This window comes from Musa acuminata, chromosome BXJ2-9 (assembly GCF_036884655.1).
Source record: "Musa acuminata AAA Group cultivar baxijiao chromosome BXJ2-9, Cavendish_Baxijiao_AAA, whole genome shotgun sequence".
In the NCBI taxonomy this organism is placed as follows: domain Eukaryota; kingdom Viridiplantae; phylum Streptophyta; class Magnoliopsida; order Zingiberales; family Musaceae; genus Musa; species Musa acuminata.
Window position 1 is genome coordinate 40,051,913 of NC_088346.1, and position 15,326 is coordinate 40,067,238.

The window sequence follows — 15,326 nt, forward strand, 5'->3', positions numbered from 1 at the left end:
AGCTTCATCAACTCTAAGTCTGGCATTTTATTATTTCTATGACAATAAAATAGGTACAATATATTTATTGGTGTATATGGATGATATTATCGTTATAGCCAATAACTTTATGGAGATCAAAGAATTCCTTAAGTAATTGGTAAATCAATTCTATGAATCTTGAGCTACTTTTTGGGAGTGAAAACAACATGCACATTTTTAGGACTATTTCAATATCAAGGAAAGTACATCTATTATCAAAGACAAACATACAGAATGCCAAAAAGATTGCTACTCCACTTTTTATTATTGAATCTCTTAAATTATATAATGACAGCACTACTATGGATCCTATACAAATCGCTAAGTACTTGGCTCCTTATAGCACTTATCTCTTTCACGTTCAGATATTTCATTTGCAATCAATAAATTATCATAATTCATGCATAAGTCATCCATTATATATTGGTTTGCAGTAAAACGAGTCCTATAATATCTCAAAGGGACTCTAAATTATAAATTCTCTCTATAAATACTATCACTTCATCTCTATACCTTTGTCAATGCTGATCAGGCAAGAAACATCAATAATAAAACATCTATATTAGGGTATATTGTCTTTCTTGAAGCAAATCCAATCAATTGGAGTTTAAAGAAGTAGAAGATAGTCGTAAGGTCTATAACTGAAGCTGAATACTAAGTCATCGCCATTGTTGTTATAGAACTCAATTGGGTCACAAATCTACTAAAAGAACTTGACATCAACTCCACCCTCACTCCTATAATATATTTTGATAATATCGGAGCCACCTACCTATGCACCAATCCAGTGTTCCACTCACGTATGAAACATATTGTCATCGACTTCCACTTTGTTCGAGATCAAGTTGTTAGAAATTAACTACATATTTTTCACGTACATATGACTAATTAACTAGCAGGTTCTCTCACATAGCCTCTTCGTAAAATATTTTTATTTCATTGGTCCAAGAACGAGATAGTTGATAGGAGCTCAATCTTATAAGCATATAATAGAAGATAAGATTTTCACTGCATGAGTAAATCTCTCCTGACTAACTCATCTTGATAGAGAAATTTTTTTCCTCTGACATGTATAAATAGAGTTTATGTTACTGAAACTTAACAAGTCTTTTAGTCTTAATCTATCACTTTCATCCTACTGTACTATCCAATTAGCAACTCTTCTAAATATCTCAAAATCTCAGAAGTACTAAGTTGGAATCTCAGATTCTTGTGATTCTGGAAAATCTAAATCCAACTACAGGAGAATCAAGAATAGAGAGCTCTCTCACTTTTTTTGGCTTAAGAATACTCATTTTAAGAACAAGTAATTGTCCTTCTCTAACCTTTATTGCCTAATCAAAGAGAGACAGCTAATGTGTTTTACTTATTGAAAGAATAGGATATATATATATATATATATATATATATATTATATTCATATATATATTCAAAAAACCTAAACTACATTTAATGTTCAGTTGTTAAGCATGAAAAATATATTAATAAAAATAGTAGAAGGGTATTAGTAAGTACAAGGGGGAATATGTTAGTTTTTAAGTTCTATATAGGAATACATACTAACTTAAATTTAAAGAATCAAATAAAAAATCACTATCTTTATAGGGAACTCATATGCAAATATTCCTTTTTAATAGGATTAAACATTTTTCCTAAAGAAAAAGGAATAGAGAGTTGATTGGAGATTGGATCCTTGAAATCCTTAAAATCCTAATAAGTGGTTTATGTCATGCAATTAATGTTAACATACCCCTCAAGAGCGTTGTTAGAACAATTGTTTTCTTTCATCTTCTTCATCAACCCAGATGATCTGAGATGGATTATTAGGTCACCAATTAAATACAAAACAATAAAAATGATTAATTTGATCCCATGGCCTCTATTTCAAAGCCAACCACAGTAGACACAAGAGGAAGCAGACTCGGAACAGTCCACAGACAAAGAATCAAACGGTTAGCTGCTCGCCACTCTCTCGCTGAACTCAGGACGAGGAACTCCGACGAGCCCATGGCGGCGGCGGCGGCGGCGGCGGCGGAGGTCACGGGTCGACTCGGTGGCGCTGTCAGGGAGGATCCAGTCGCCGCCGCAGCCGCACGGGAGGCCCCATACAAAGGACTCCTCCAGCCAGTTGAGGAAGGAGGCGTGCCGCTCCTCCGTCCAAGCCCAGCCGCAGGAGCCTCTCGTCACCATCCTCATCACCTCCTCCGCATCCATCGATGCCACGAGGCCAACAGCTTCGAGCTGTACGTGCAGGGAGGAGAGCTACGAGCTCCGACTTCGGTTATAGAGATGGCGGGCAGGTAAAAATATCTTGGGAGTGTCTCTTGGTCGGCCGCGTGGTTAGTGGGATAGATATGTTCCGCAAGATGGGATGGGATGGGATGGGATGGGATGGGTGGAGGATGTATGTAGTAGTCCATGGAAATTAAAGATATCTGCATGGAGAGTGAAGATATCTTGGAAATCTTGAGCTAAAATCACAAGATCAGCTAAATGTCATTTTTTATCACAATAAACGACAAAAGAAGGGATGAAATGAAGACATCTTTTGTTTGGGTTGGAGATCTATAGTGAATCACAAGAACAGCTGATGCCATTTTTATCACAATAAATAAATAACAAAAGATGAAACGAAGATATATTTTGTCTATGGGGCCCATTAATCTTCCAAATGTTTTGATTTTTTAGTATATGTGTACTTGGGATCCTTTTAGTGGAATGGATAAAAACATTATTGATTCATGTTGATCAATTATTTTTGAAAAAAAATTGTTAGTATAGAAAGGTCATAAGACAGTAGTAACCTTTTTAGCTGTATATCTAAAATATTCCTTCAGATTTATCATATATATATAATATATCTATCGATTTAAATTTATTCTTTGGTGAAAATTAAAAAATAAATTAGATATTAATATTTTTTTAAAAAAAATGGATGCTGATAGTGATTATTAATCTAAGTTTATTCAACGGATGTTAATGTGAGCAATATATTTGCGGGATTTAAATGTTTGAAGGATGTGCATGAAAGATCTAAATATTTAGAGAGATATGTAAATATCATATTAGATTATGAAGAATCAAATGTATATATAACTTTTGGATTTCTAAAGGATAGATATGTAAAAAGCCCCATATATAATTTATATGGGAGTTGGAGTTACAGTTGAGCAGTTGTAATGATCACAGATTTATATGATCAGGTGATGAGGAGGAGTTGGTATTTTCCGAATCCATTTTTGCTCGTTTCTCTCTTAATTATTAGTCCCCCCAGTAAAAAAAATTACCCACCAAAATCATAACAATTACAACAACTATAATTTCTTAGATTTTGATCCCTTGCCCACCAACCCGTCCTTCCAATGTTAACAATGAGAGAGAGAGAGAGAGAGAGAATAAATTTTAAGAATTACAATAATCTATTAATATTTGTTGAAACTTTAGGGTCATTGTGTTGCTGTAATATGCTAATATTTGCTCGCAACCAAATTATTTTAGTGATTAACATATTATACACACAGTTAAATGATTGAAGTTTTAGTACACAATATAGACAATAACAAAAGAAAGAGGTGTCTAATATTAAAACAAAAAAAACAAAATTGATATATTTAATCCTCCACCAAATGCAGGAATTTCTAACTATTTATTCCAAAACTAAATCGAGGTTTAGAGATATAATAATAGTGATTAGCATATTATTTATACAATAAAATGAACAAAGGGTTTGAGTTTTATTATGACTGTTGTATAAAGAAATAATGAAACTAAAAAGATGCTAAAAGCAGAGAGAGAGAGAGAGAGAGAGAGACAGCGATGGGAAGGGGCCAAACCGCAAAACAAAAGAAGCAAAGAAAGTTTTAATCTTACGATCAAAGAGAGAGAGAGAGAGAGAGAGACAGAGACAGAGACAGAGATGGGAAGGGGCCAAACCGCAAAACAAAAGAAGCAAAGAAAGTTTTAATCTTACGTCCTTTGATCGAGTGCGGATTGTGCGTCAACAGATGGATGAAACAACGATAAAATAGAAATGGAAGGGGCAAACCGTAAAAGAGCAGAAAACAAAATTACGATTACGTCCTCCGCCTCCTCACACTGCTTCGTGAGTTCTTAACCTCCACCAGCTCACATCCTTGCAAGCCGAGCGACCCCCGCGGTCAGCCACCCACACCGTGCGGCCTTAAAGGCTCCACCTTTGAGCGCCGGAGAGAGAGAGAGAGAGAGAGAGCGTGACCGGTATGGCTGACGTAGAGACGGACAGGGACGGCGCCGGGAAGCGGCCGCGGGGCGGCCGAGCGTATGGTCATGGGCCGGCGGAGGCGGCCGAGAGGGCCTGGACGCCGTGGCTGGTGCCGGTCCTCTTGGTGGCGTTCGTGGCGGTGTTCGTGGTGGAGATGTACGTCAACAACTGCCCCGATCACCCCCAACCCTTTGGCCGCTGCGTCGCCCGCTTCCTCCACCGCTTCTCCTTCCAGCCCATCCGCCAGAACCCTCTCCTCGGGCCATCCTCCTCCACGTAAACCTCACCTACCTGTTGCTGCCTCCTTGGTATTTTGATTAAAGTTTGGATTTTTATTCGCTTGCGAGCGACATTTTTGCCAGTCTGAACGGACGAAATGTTCGATTCCTCTCTCTCTCTCTCTCTTCCTTGTTGATCGGGTTCAAATGTTAGTCTTCAAAATTTCTCATACTCATATGCTAATACTTGGACATGGTGATGTTATTCTTGGTGATCCTCCTAGTAAATCCTTCTCTTGCTCTCCCCGTCCAGTGTCCTCTATCCTTTTCCTTCGCTTTTGGAACTTTAAATTGCTCGGTGGACTTCGAATTTTCGTACCACCTTTTTCCTTCCAAGTTCTTTAGTTCAAGTATGGAAAGTTGATTGCTTTCTACTGCACCTTATGTTTGCTTGTTGACTTTTAGTTTCTTTTCCTTGTCTATAAACATGATTTGGATTTTTATGCTTGGCTAGCTTATAGCACTCGTTGAAGTTCTTTACTTGAATGTGTGTAGGTGTACCACTTTTTCCTTTTTAAGTTGTTTAGTTCAGGTATGAAAAGTTGATTGCTTTCTACACTTCATGCTCTGGTTTTTAATGTTTAGTTTCTTTTCCATATTGTGGATTTTTCTGCTTTTGGCTAACTTTTCTAGTACTTTTGAAGTTCTTTGCTTATATGTTGTGTAGCTGCTGTCTCTAGTTCTTCTGGTGCGAACTTGTTCTTTCCCTCTTATATACTCGTCCTTTTCAGCTTGGAAAAAATGGGGGCTCTTCAATGGAACAATGTAGTCTATCAGAATCAAGGCTGGAGGCTTGTTACGTGTATTTGGTTACACGCAGGTCTCATCCATTTGCTTGCAAATTTGTTCAGCTTGCTCTTCATCGGAGTTCGTCTCGAGCAGCAATTTGGATTCGGTGAGTGTTGGTATTTAATTCATTGGATCAGCGCATGTTTGTGGATTGATTACCTTAGTAGCCTCTTCTTGTTTTGGTCACTATAAGCAAGAAAATGCAGCTACCACCGTTTGCTTCTCAGAAAATGGATTCAGGTTCTTTTCAGTTGGCTATCGTACGTACATGTCAAATACACAAGTTATTCAGTGCTAACTCAAAATTTGACGTTGGAAATGGAAGATGATGATCCTATGCTGTCTCTGAAACATCTAATTCTCTGTATTTTGTGAATGTTCGTTTAGTTGTTCTTAGCATGACAAATTTTATGCCATGCAGTCCCCATTGGGGTAATATATCTGCTGTCAGGCTTCGGTGGCTCTGTTCTCTCAGCTCTTCTCTTGATGAATAGCATCTCTGTCGGTGCTTCCGGGGCTTTGTTTGGACTTCTTGGAGCAATGTTTTCAGAACTCATTATAAATTGGACAATCTATTCCAATAGGGTGATTATTATCGGGCTTGTATCCTTAAATATTTCAGCTTAGTTTAGCACCACAGACGGACTAAAGTTATCTCTTCTGTAGGTTGCAGCCCTATTAACGCTTTTGGTCATCATTATCATCAACTTGGGTATCGGCCTATTTCCTCATGTTGATAACATTGCGCATATTGGAGGGTTCGTATCAGGTTTCCTCCTGGGTTTTGTCTTATTAATCCAGCCTCGGGTTGGATGGATGGAACGCGATGATCTGCCCCCTTCAGCTCAGGTTACGTCCAAGTACAAAGCATACCAGTGCGTCTTATGGGTGATTGCGTTGCTTTTGCTGATAGCTGGGTAAGAATCCTTCACAAGTTTCTTCCAAGGATCCCATTTTATGCATAAAATTGCATCATCTAGCATTGCATTTACAAACGGCAACGTCCTTGTGTTAATGTTAGCTGCTTCACGGTTTTGAAAGATAGTAGCAGTTGACAAATTTTGCTATATTTTTTTGAAGTTCATTTCGCTATCCATCAACTGTCACTCTTCTTTGACAATTACCGATCGACGACCAACTGTTTGTCAAAATAAATACGGTGACCATGTTGGAAGCTTGAATTTGGCACTGCCGCTATTCCAACCGTAGTCTTAGTTTCTCCGGTACTCGCAATTCTCACCGCATGTTTTGTTTGTTCTGCAGATTTGCAATTAGCTTGGTCATGCTCTTCAGGGGAGTTAATGGAAACGACCATTGCCACTGGTGCCGCTACTTGAATTGTGTGCCAACGTCAAGGTGGAGCTGTGAGGATTGAACAACAATGAGCTTTTGCAAGGAAACAAAGGATGAGTTTTGGGAAGGCAGTGAAAGTATCAGATGTTTTGTTTGCTTGTACTTTAGATACAGCTGTGAATAGCTAAAATGTCAGTTGCCATATTGTTTGCTCATCGATAATGCAGAGAATATTACTTGTTTTTATTGGTGATCATAGTCTCACTTGTTGGAACTCTTCTTTTGACCCTCCTTCCTCATACATAATCCCTAACTTGATGTTAGATCACCAGCAATCAGCAAAGGAACTTTACAGATCTCATAAATATTGAGCTGACATTCTTTTTAATTAACATAGAGCTCAATCATAGAAAGAAAATGATTATTCTTATATTGCATCATCATCACCCACAAGAGAGTTGAGATTTCCTCTCTGAGTGAGCCTACTAAAATTTATGACAAAGGGTATGCACTACTATTTGCATCAATAAATTACAAGCTCACAAGAATCTTGGCTGGTTGCACTTTTTTTGATGTATACATGTGAGAGATGTTGACAGGCTAAACTATAGAGCTCCTCCCATGACAGATGGGCAAACACAAGCCATTGGCTTTGGAGCCTATTTAGTGACGAGCACTTGCAGCATTGCTTTACGGTGAATGAAATCCTCCGGTATGGGATTTTACACATTAGAGAAGTTGAGGTTAAGAAATATTATTGCTGGAATCGTTGCAGTTTACCCAACAATATCTACCATAGCCATCATTTTCTATAAATTCTCGAGCAATGTGATCGATCCATTCTCGGGGCCAGTCGAATTTTGAGTCAACATTGGTGCCACCGGTGGTGAGATTGCCGGCATTGGAAGTCAATTTGAGACTGTTACCGTCAGTCATATTTGGTATCGGTAAAGCCTTCGACGGAACAGCAAGCCACCGGCCTTCCGTCGATCGGCATGGGAAGATCAAAATTTAGTATGGTGGGAGTACGTGTTCCCTTTACGATGGTGGGTGGGCTTGGCTCAACGTCACATGGAAGCTTGACCTCGCTCCTTCCTCATGCAAGCTGTAACGTCTGTCTGTCTGTCTACTTAGCTGATGGACAAAGTAACAGCAATATCTTACGGAGATGACGTTTGAGTTATGCGTAACATATCTTTTCGTGAACGATGTAAAGATTGGGGGGTTGACAGCCATGGAAATTGAATGGTTACAAAGATTTAAGATTTTAAACCACTGGTGGAGATGAAAATTGCAGAAATGCAACATCAAAATTCTTATCGACGCTAACGTTCCGAGGATTTCAAAACCCAAAATTAATTCAACGGTGTTTTTTTTTTTTTTTTTGTTGAACATGAAAACTTCACAAGTGCAATGTCAAATTTTTATATATATAATATCAGGTAAAGATGGAAAAATAAAATACAATAAAATAATTAATTAGAATAAAAATAAAAATAATTTATGCTAACTTTGACTCTGTGGGTACGCGATAGGAGGAACAACTTCGCTCTCGTCCGAGCGGGTGCCAATAGCAATACGAGACGCGTAAACCCACGATGTTGTATATGTTAGGCATGCGGCAACGGTGGCAGGCGTCGTTTCATCGAGCACCTGGCAGGCATTGGAACGAGAAAAGGGATCAAATACAGCAAACTAAACAGCAGAAACAATCACGAGTCTTCACCAAGATCGCTCTTGATTTGCTTCCCATGGTTCCAATGCCATCTCTATAGTAATATCCGCATGCTCCCTGCTCTTAATAATCCAATAAGGCTTCCATTTCAAAACGAGGGGCGGCGCATGATTTAGAGTCGTCGATCGGAAAACCCTAATCCTTGATTCAAGAATCATCTACACATGCACAATTCAATTAAAATAGTTACCGATAAAATAAAGATGGACACATATACCATTCGATCGGCAGTCCTATATGATCTCCTCTAATTTAACAGGTCAAATCTCTTGAACAAAGATGCTAAGATTAACCAAGCGAGAATCCACGCCGGAATTAGGCGCGTTCGCCGCGGATGCGGCGGGCGAGCTGGATGTCCTTGGGCATGATGGTGACCCGCTTAGCGTGGATGGCGCAGAGGTTGGTGTCCTCGAAGAGCCCCACCAGGTACGCCTCCGCCGCCTCCTGCAGCGCCAGCACCGCGTGGCTCTGGAACCGCAGGTCCGTCTTGAAGTCCTGCGCGATCTCCCTCACCAGCCGCTGGAACGGCAGCTTCCTGATCAGCAACTCCGTGCTCTTCTGGTACTTCCTAATCTCACGCAGCGCCACCGTCCCGGGCCGATACCTGTGGGGCTTCTTCACGCCGCCCGTCGTCGGCGCCGACTTCCTCGCAGCCTTCGTCCAAGAAAAACAAGTTAACGAAAGACGCCTTCGAGATAAACGAAATCGAGAGGCGGATCGGCCGGCGATATGAGGATGCGCACCTTGGTCGCGAGCTGCTTCCGGGGAGCCTTGCCACCGGTGGACTTACGAGCGGTCTGCTTCGTACGAGCCATCGAGCGCCGGAACGGAGGAGAAGACGAGACCTAGGGTTTGACGATCCCAAACTACAGATCAAGCAGAATAATACGTCGTGTAGGAAACTAATAGGATTAGGATGTATATTTATGGAGAGAGAAGGTCCGTTCGCTTTGCCCTTCCGCGAGTAGGATGGGGATCCGACGGCCAGTGATGGGTTACAGGAAACACAGGATCCGCGTGATTCGCTGTGATTGGCAATCGTGCTTCAGACCGAGATCGATGAGCTGTCACATTTGGTTAGATCGAACGGCCCAAAACAGCGATCATTGCGGGGATGGGTTTCCTACCCGTGGGATGAGTGGGGTTGGGGAAATCTCGATCGCATTCTGACTCGGATTCCTAACGTCGGTTGACACAAAATCCAATTTAGCTTAAATCTGATCGAGTTTGATCGAATCGTAGTATAATCTGATTTGCCAATATAAGATGAATACCTTATGCGTTACGAAATATGTTACCATGGCTTTTATATAGTAGTACCATGGTTAACGTGATATCATCAGACGTTACAACTCCATACACGACAATTCAAGTAATATAATGTGAATAGTTTGATTGCGTAACTCTTTTGACTAGAAACAAGTTTGAATAGTTGACTGGAAACAATATATTCATATTGATCGATTGTGACTCTTTTGACGGTCAATGATATTCCTGACCACATAAATCGTTATCGCAGCAGTTGACAGACTTTGAAACGGATTCCATCAAGTGCTATGGCCGTCGACAACTTTCTAACCTTTTTGCCGAAGCAAACACTCGTCGAGGCTTTGCCTCTAATTAACCTGTAGCTTGGGACCAACGGAGTTGCTCCACGTATACAAATTGTCCGATCTCAGCAACGTAGTCCTGTCATCTTCTGCCTTGGGACAATTGAGCTCCGGCCGCGTAAAATGATTCAAAACTGTCGGCAACTAAACCTTTGCACATATATATATATATATGCTTAACTAACTTAGTTTGTAAAGATTTTAATATATTATCAAAAGATATTTATTTTGAATCTTATTTTTACCTTTATTTTTTTATTAAAAAATGGCAAGTAAACAAAAAAATGACAATAATGAAAAGAAATACTATACATGGAGGGTGAACTCAATTCGTGCTTAAAGTTAATTAGTGAGTTATTGATTAAATAAATTAAATTATTATATATATATATATATATATATATATATATATTATGAGTAAATTCTTTTTAAAAAAAACTCTCATTTTAAGCTTTTTCCAGGAAGTAACGTTCGTCCCTGGAAATTCCTTAATAACATTCTTTGTTTTTCTAATATCTGAAATACAACACTTGACATAATTGAGAACACTTTCTTTTTATGGTTATTACTAAAATCATTATAACACAATGTATTGATACTGTAATTGTATCAATTCACTCTATAGATCAATCTATAAAAAAACAGACAATTATGATAATATATATTGTATATTATGAAAAACTCATAAAGGTAATTTTATTTCATCCAAATATTATTATATTAAATATTTTTTTTGTAATGAGTAGAAAATTAATAGTATAAATGGAATATATTGAAAGGATGAAAGATTAACAAACATAATAGAATTCTTTTTGTCTTATGTTATTGTGATATACGATTTAATTTAAATACGGAAACAATTTAATTAGTGAACCGACTTGATAAAAAGGATTTAGGTTATGTTTTTTACCAAGCGAGATAGGTAGAATCGATCAAGGAAGTCGACTCGGATCGAAACGAAATCTCGAGTCCGAGAAAATCCTAATGTCTTGAACCGATCATTCGTCCGTTGTATCGTTTTGATTTTGGTGACCGCATGCTGCACCATCTGATCGTATTTCCAACGCCTGACACGTTCCATCATCCACGTTTCGAATTCTCGTTGGTGCGGTTGGTCAGCCAGACAAAGCTGCGACGGTATTCGTTTGGGTTGGAGCGTGGCATACATCCAAATGCGTGCTGCACCGCCCCCGCAGTCCGCTCCCACATGATTCGCCGGTCAGCTGGTGGGTCCCTGACAGATTCCCAAGCGCGAGACTCCTCTTATTCCTCCGCCGGTATATTCACATACCATGGAAGCATAACACAAGCAAAGCAACTTGAATAGAAAGCAAAGCAGGACACGTACCGCCCCCCCTTTCTCAAGAGGAGGTCGGAGCGCATCACCATCACCAAAATCAAAGTAGATTTGGAATCTAACACAGCGACTACGACGAGAGAGAAGAAGAAAAAGCTGACAGCACCAAAACGCGAAACACTCCGACGACCACCACCACCACGACTTGCCTTGACATGTTTGAATGGAGCGGCAGCAACAGACCGCCCATTCACACGTGCAAGCAGCGCATGAACTCCCACTCCTCGTCCTCCTCCTCGCCGCACCCGGCGCACCCGTCCGAGTCGCTGCTCATCCCGTCCGTGCCCTCCCCGTCGCTGGCGGAGACGCCGGCGGCGCTGGCGGCACAGACGAGGTACGGCATGGAGTGGAAGGCGAGGGCGAGAGCGCGGGGCACGGCATCCCCGGCCGCGCACTCCGCCGCCCGGTGCTTGAGCGCCTCGAACATCACCTCGGGCTCATGCTGCATCGCTCGCAGGACGTCCGCGCACGACGGGCCGGGCACCGCCAGCGTCACCGCAAAGCAATGCGACCCGTCGGCCTGCGAGACCCGCACAACGCTCGGCCCCCCGAACAGGTTGTGCAGCCCTCCGAGCGCCTCCTGGTAAGCCCCTCCAAGAAACATTCCCAGGTAGTATCCGCCTCCCAAGCCATCTCCTCCCCCGAGCTCGTGAAGCGGCAGGCTCGACTGCCCGCCGATGAACCGGTCGACCTTACCATCGCTGTCGCATGTCAGATCGGATAGAATCCCCTTGATCGCCGGCCGCTGGTCGAGACGATGAATTGGAACGATGGGGAAGAGCTGCCCGATGGCCCAGAAATCAGGCATCGAGGTGAAAAGCGACAGATTGACATGGTAAGTCTTCACCGGATCAGCCACCCCCAACTCCTTCGACACGAGGTCGCAGAGACCATCAACGGCCGCCAGGTGCTCGAGGCCGAGAACACCGTCTTTAAAGTGGTCGATGCACCTCCGTTTCAGCTGATCGGCGTACAAAGCGCAGGTCTCGTACTCGCCGCCCAAGGCAGCGGCCATTAAATTGTGGTAATCAGACCGAGCATCATCCGCAAGCTCATCCAGGAAGTAAGCGAGGTTGGAACCAATGGACGGCAATGGCTCAGCCTTCGTGGTGCTGGATGAGACCGCTTCAAAGATAAGCACCGAGTGGTGGGACACCAGAGCCCGGCCACTCTCGCTACAGATGATGGGGTGGCGCACATGCTTCCGGTCGCAGGCGGAAATCACCGCCCGGACCACAGCACCGGCGTATTCCTCGAGTCCGTAACCCACTGACATGTCGGAACCACAAGAGTGAGAGCCATCATAGTCGATGCCGAGACCACCGCCGATGTCGATCACGCGCATCGCCGCCCCAAGCCTCGCGAGCTCGCAATAGATTTGGGCTGCCTCGCCGACGCCATCGGCTAGGAGCGTCGTGGACGGAATCTGCGAGCCGATGTGGAAATGCAGGAGCTGGAGACAATCGAGCATCTCGAGACGCTGGAGCTTCTGGGCTACGGAGAGGATCTGCGTGGTGGTTAGCCCGAACTTGCCCTTCTCTCCGGAGGTGGACCCGAAATGACCAGAATGCTTGGTGCGGAGCTTGGCCCGGAGGCCAATCACCGGCCGAACGCCGAGCCTATGGCTGGTCTCGACCACCGTGTCGAGCTCCTCCTCCTGCTCCAGAACGATGACCGTGTTGAGATCCATGCTACGCGCGACGAGGGCGAGGGCGATATACTCCTCGTCCTTGTACCCGTTGCAGATGAGGAACGCCTCCGGGCTCGCCCTCGTGAGGCAGTTCATGGCGAGGAGGAGTTCCGCCTTCGATCCGGCCTCGAGGCCGAACCCGAACGGCGACCCGAACTCCACGATGTCCTCCACTATGTACCTATCCTGGTTGCACTTGACAGGGTAGACACCCTGGTAGCGGGAGCCGTAGCCGTTGGATCGGATGGCGAAGTCGAAGGCGGCGTGCAGGGACTGGAGCCGGTGCTTGAGGACGTCAGGAAGGCGCACGAGAAGCGGTAGGCGAAGACCGATCCCGCCAGCGGACTTGGGGTCGGAGGCCTTCTTCACCACCTTCATCAGGTCGATCTCCTGGTGGGGGAGGGTGGCGGCGCCGTGTGGCCGGACGGCGATGTCGCCGGCGGCGTTGACGCAGAAGTAGGGAGCGCCCCACCCGTTGATCCGGTAGAGCGCCGCAGAGTGGTCGGTGGACCACGGGGAGGTCCAGTCGGAGGTGGCACCGCCCGCCGTCGTCGGAGCGCCGCCGGGGAATGCCCCCGGCGCGGGAAGAGCGCCGCCCCACGCGAAGCCGTAGCCAGGAGGCGGCACTGCAGCATCTACGCACGCGAGGGCCGGCATCTCTTCCCGTTCGCAGCCGCAACCAAAGATAAAAAGAACGCTACGCCTTCAGATCTCGATGTCAAGATGGGGGCTTTGCAAGCCGCCGAGGCCGGAGCCCCGGCCACCCCCCCAAACGAAGCAGGAAGGGTCTGTTATAAAGAAGAAGAACCCTGGCGCGACCTCAGACGACCACGGAATCCCCACGCCGGTCCGTCAGAACACGGGGGAGGCTAAGAAATCGATCAAACGCCCACGCGAAACGCAAGCCGCAGAGGTCGCTGGGTATCCGCGAAACCAACCACGGTCGGCCCAGCCACAACCTCAGATGAATGGACCGAGGGAGGCGGAGCAATAGAAGGAGACGGCGGAGGGTGACGGAACCCTAACGAGAAACCTAACGGGGCAGAGCTATAAATAAGAGTAAGAGGGAGGGGAACCGGGCGAGAGTCGGAGGCGAGGACGGGGGTGTTTATATAGGAGGAGGCATACGATATGTTGTGATTTCCTTTTTATTCTGGCCCAAAAAAACGGTAACGAAAAGGAAGAATATCCAACGATATAATCATCGATCTATCGGGAGAATATATCGTTTTTTCTCGGGGCGCTCGGATCCGCGCCTATCCGCGTCGAGTTGCCGCGTGGCGGCGCGTGGGACCATGCGACTCTACAACCACGCCGAGGCGGTCGTCTCGCGAGAACATCGCGGTACATCGTGGGTGACGTAGATAAGGGTGAGCGAGATGGATCTTATCCAGGGGAGGAAGGAGTCCATGCACCGTATCCACGGACGGCCGTGATGGCGCCACGGTGTTTCCGCTACCCATCTCTTTCCAATATTAACGCGTTCTTCGCCTTTCTTTCCTGGCGAACGACGTCATCATTTACGCGCGTCGGGGGGACGAATACTTTCCTTACCCCCACGCCTCGTTACCCTTTCCCACCTCCGCTGTTCTTACCTTCGTCATGATTGGTGATCAGTCCTGGGCCCACCGATACTTCTTGCAGCAACATGCAGGGATTTTGCTGATTAGTTTTATCTTGTGTAATCTAGATATGTTTTGCACAGTTGTATTTCGAGTATTTATTGCAGACGCTATTAGTTTGGTAGCAGATTTAGAAATCTTTTTGGGGTTATGATGGACTTCCTCTCCAGTGCAGAGTGGAGGTAAATGCATGCATGCATGCACATGCACTTTTGAAGAGGAGAAAGGGGAGGGAATTGCTTCCAGGGAAGGTGAGGTGTGGCGTGGTGTGCGGTGGTGTGGTGTGGATGTTGAAAAAGGAAGAGGTTCCATGGCACACAATCTCAGCCATTGGAATCATGCAGCTGTGAGACATCTGTTTAAAGAGAAGCCATATTGGACCGAAGCTTTTGCTGAAGAAGGCGTTGTGGTTTGAGTCGGTCAGCCACCAACTCCCCTCCCCTCCCCTCGGATCACCATAACCTAAAAACAAGCCCTCACCAATTTCCTCAAGGAAAGGTTTAATGGCAGAAAAGCTTACTCAACTCAAGCCAAGTGGAAAGCCGACTGCATCTATCTTTGAATTTATTGCCATTTTCTATGATATCATCTTTTGAATCCCTGAAACAATTATTGCTGCCGTTTGAAAGAGAGAAGTTTTCTTTGAGAGGACCATAATGTGTGGCCAGTGCATCATCTATGATGGATTCAA

The 15,326-nt window shown here is 44.4% G+C and overlaps 3 protein-coding genes across 3 annotated transcripts; 1 reads left to right on the forward strand and 2 right to left on the reverse strand.

Moving 5' to 3' along the window:
- The first annotated feature begins 4,142 nt into the window (after window positions 1-4,142).
- LOC135623581 (RHOMBOID-like protein 3) lies at window positions 4,143-6,895 on the forward strand. Its single transcript, XM_065126718.1, has 5 exons — window positions 4,143-4,537; window positions 5,271-5,434; window positions 5,750-5,913; window positions 5,995-6,245; window positions 6,592-6,895. Exons 1-5 carry the CDS (start codon window positions 4,260-4,262, stop codon window positions 6,701-6,703), a joined length of 969 nt encoding a protein of 322 aa, XP_064982790.1. The 5' UTR covers window positions 4,143-4,259; the 3' UTR covers window positions 6,704-6,895.
- Window positions 6,896-8,528: 1,633 nt separating this feature from the next.
- On the reverse strand, window positions 8,529-9,259 carry LOC135623430 (histone H3.3). The gene is made up of 2 exons (XM_065126388.1): window positions 9,100-9,259; window positions 8,529-9,010 (listed from the first exon to the last, which is right to left on the reverse strand). The coding sequence occupies exons 1-2, from the start codon at window positions 9,169-9,171 to the stop codon at window positions 8,672-8,674; spliced, it is 411 nt and encodes a 136-aa protein (XP_064982460.1). The 5' UTR covers window positions 9,172-9,259; the 3' UTR covers window positions 8,529-8,671.
- A 2,008-nt stretch (window positions 9,260-11,267) lies between these two features.
- Window positions 11,268-14,118, reverse strand: LOC103998556 (arginine decarboxylase-like). The gene has a single exon (XM_009420048.3). It carries the CDS (start codon window positions 13,668-13,670, stop codon window positions 11,514-11,516), a length of 2,157 nt encoding a protein of 718 aa, XP_009418323.2. The 5' UTR covers window positions 13,671-14,118; the 3' UTR covers window positions 11,268-11,513.
- Window positions 14,119-15,326: the final 1,208 nt, after the last annotated feature.

Bases quoted from the DNA above. Each gene is read 5' to 3' on its own strand.
- LOC103998556 (XM_009420048.3), bottom strand. From the start codon at position 13,670: ATGCCGGCCCTCGCGTGCGTAGATGCTGCAGTGCCGCCTCCTGGCTAC.
- LOC135623581 (XM_065126718.1), top strand. From the start codon at position 4,260: ATGGCTGACGTAGAGACGGACAGGGACGGCGCCGGGAAGCGGCCGCGG. The intron at 4,538-5,270 runs GTAAACCTCACC...CGTCCTTTTCAG, and splicing joins CTCGGGCCATCCTCCTCCAC to CTTGGAAAAAATGGGGGCTC. The intron at 5,435-5,749 runs GTGAGTGTTGGT...TATGCCATGCAG, and splicing joins CGAGCAGCAATTTGGATTCG to TCCCCATTGGGGTAATATAT.
- LOC135623430 (XM_065126388.1), bottom strand. From the start codon at position 9,171: ATGGCTCGTACGAAGCAGACCGCTCGTAAGTCCACCGGTGGCAAGGCT. The intron at 9,011-9,099 runs GTGCGCATCCTC...TCTTGGACGAAG, and splicing joins GGAAGCAGCTCGCGACCAAG to GCTGCGAGGAAGTCGGCGCC.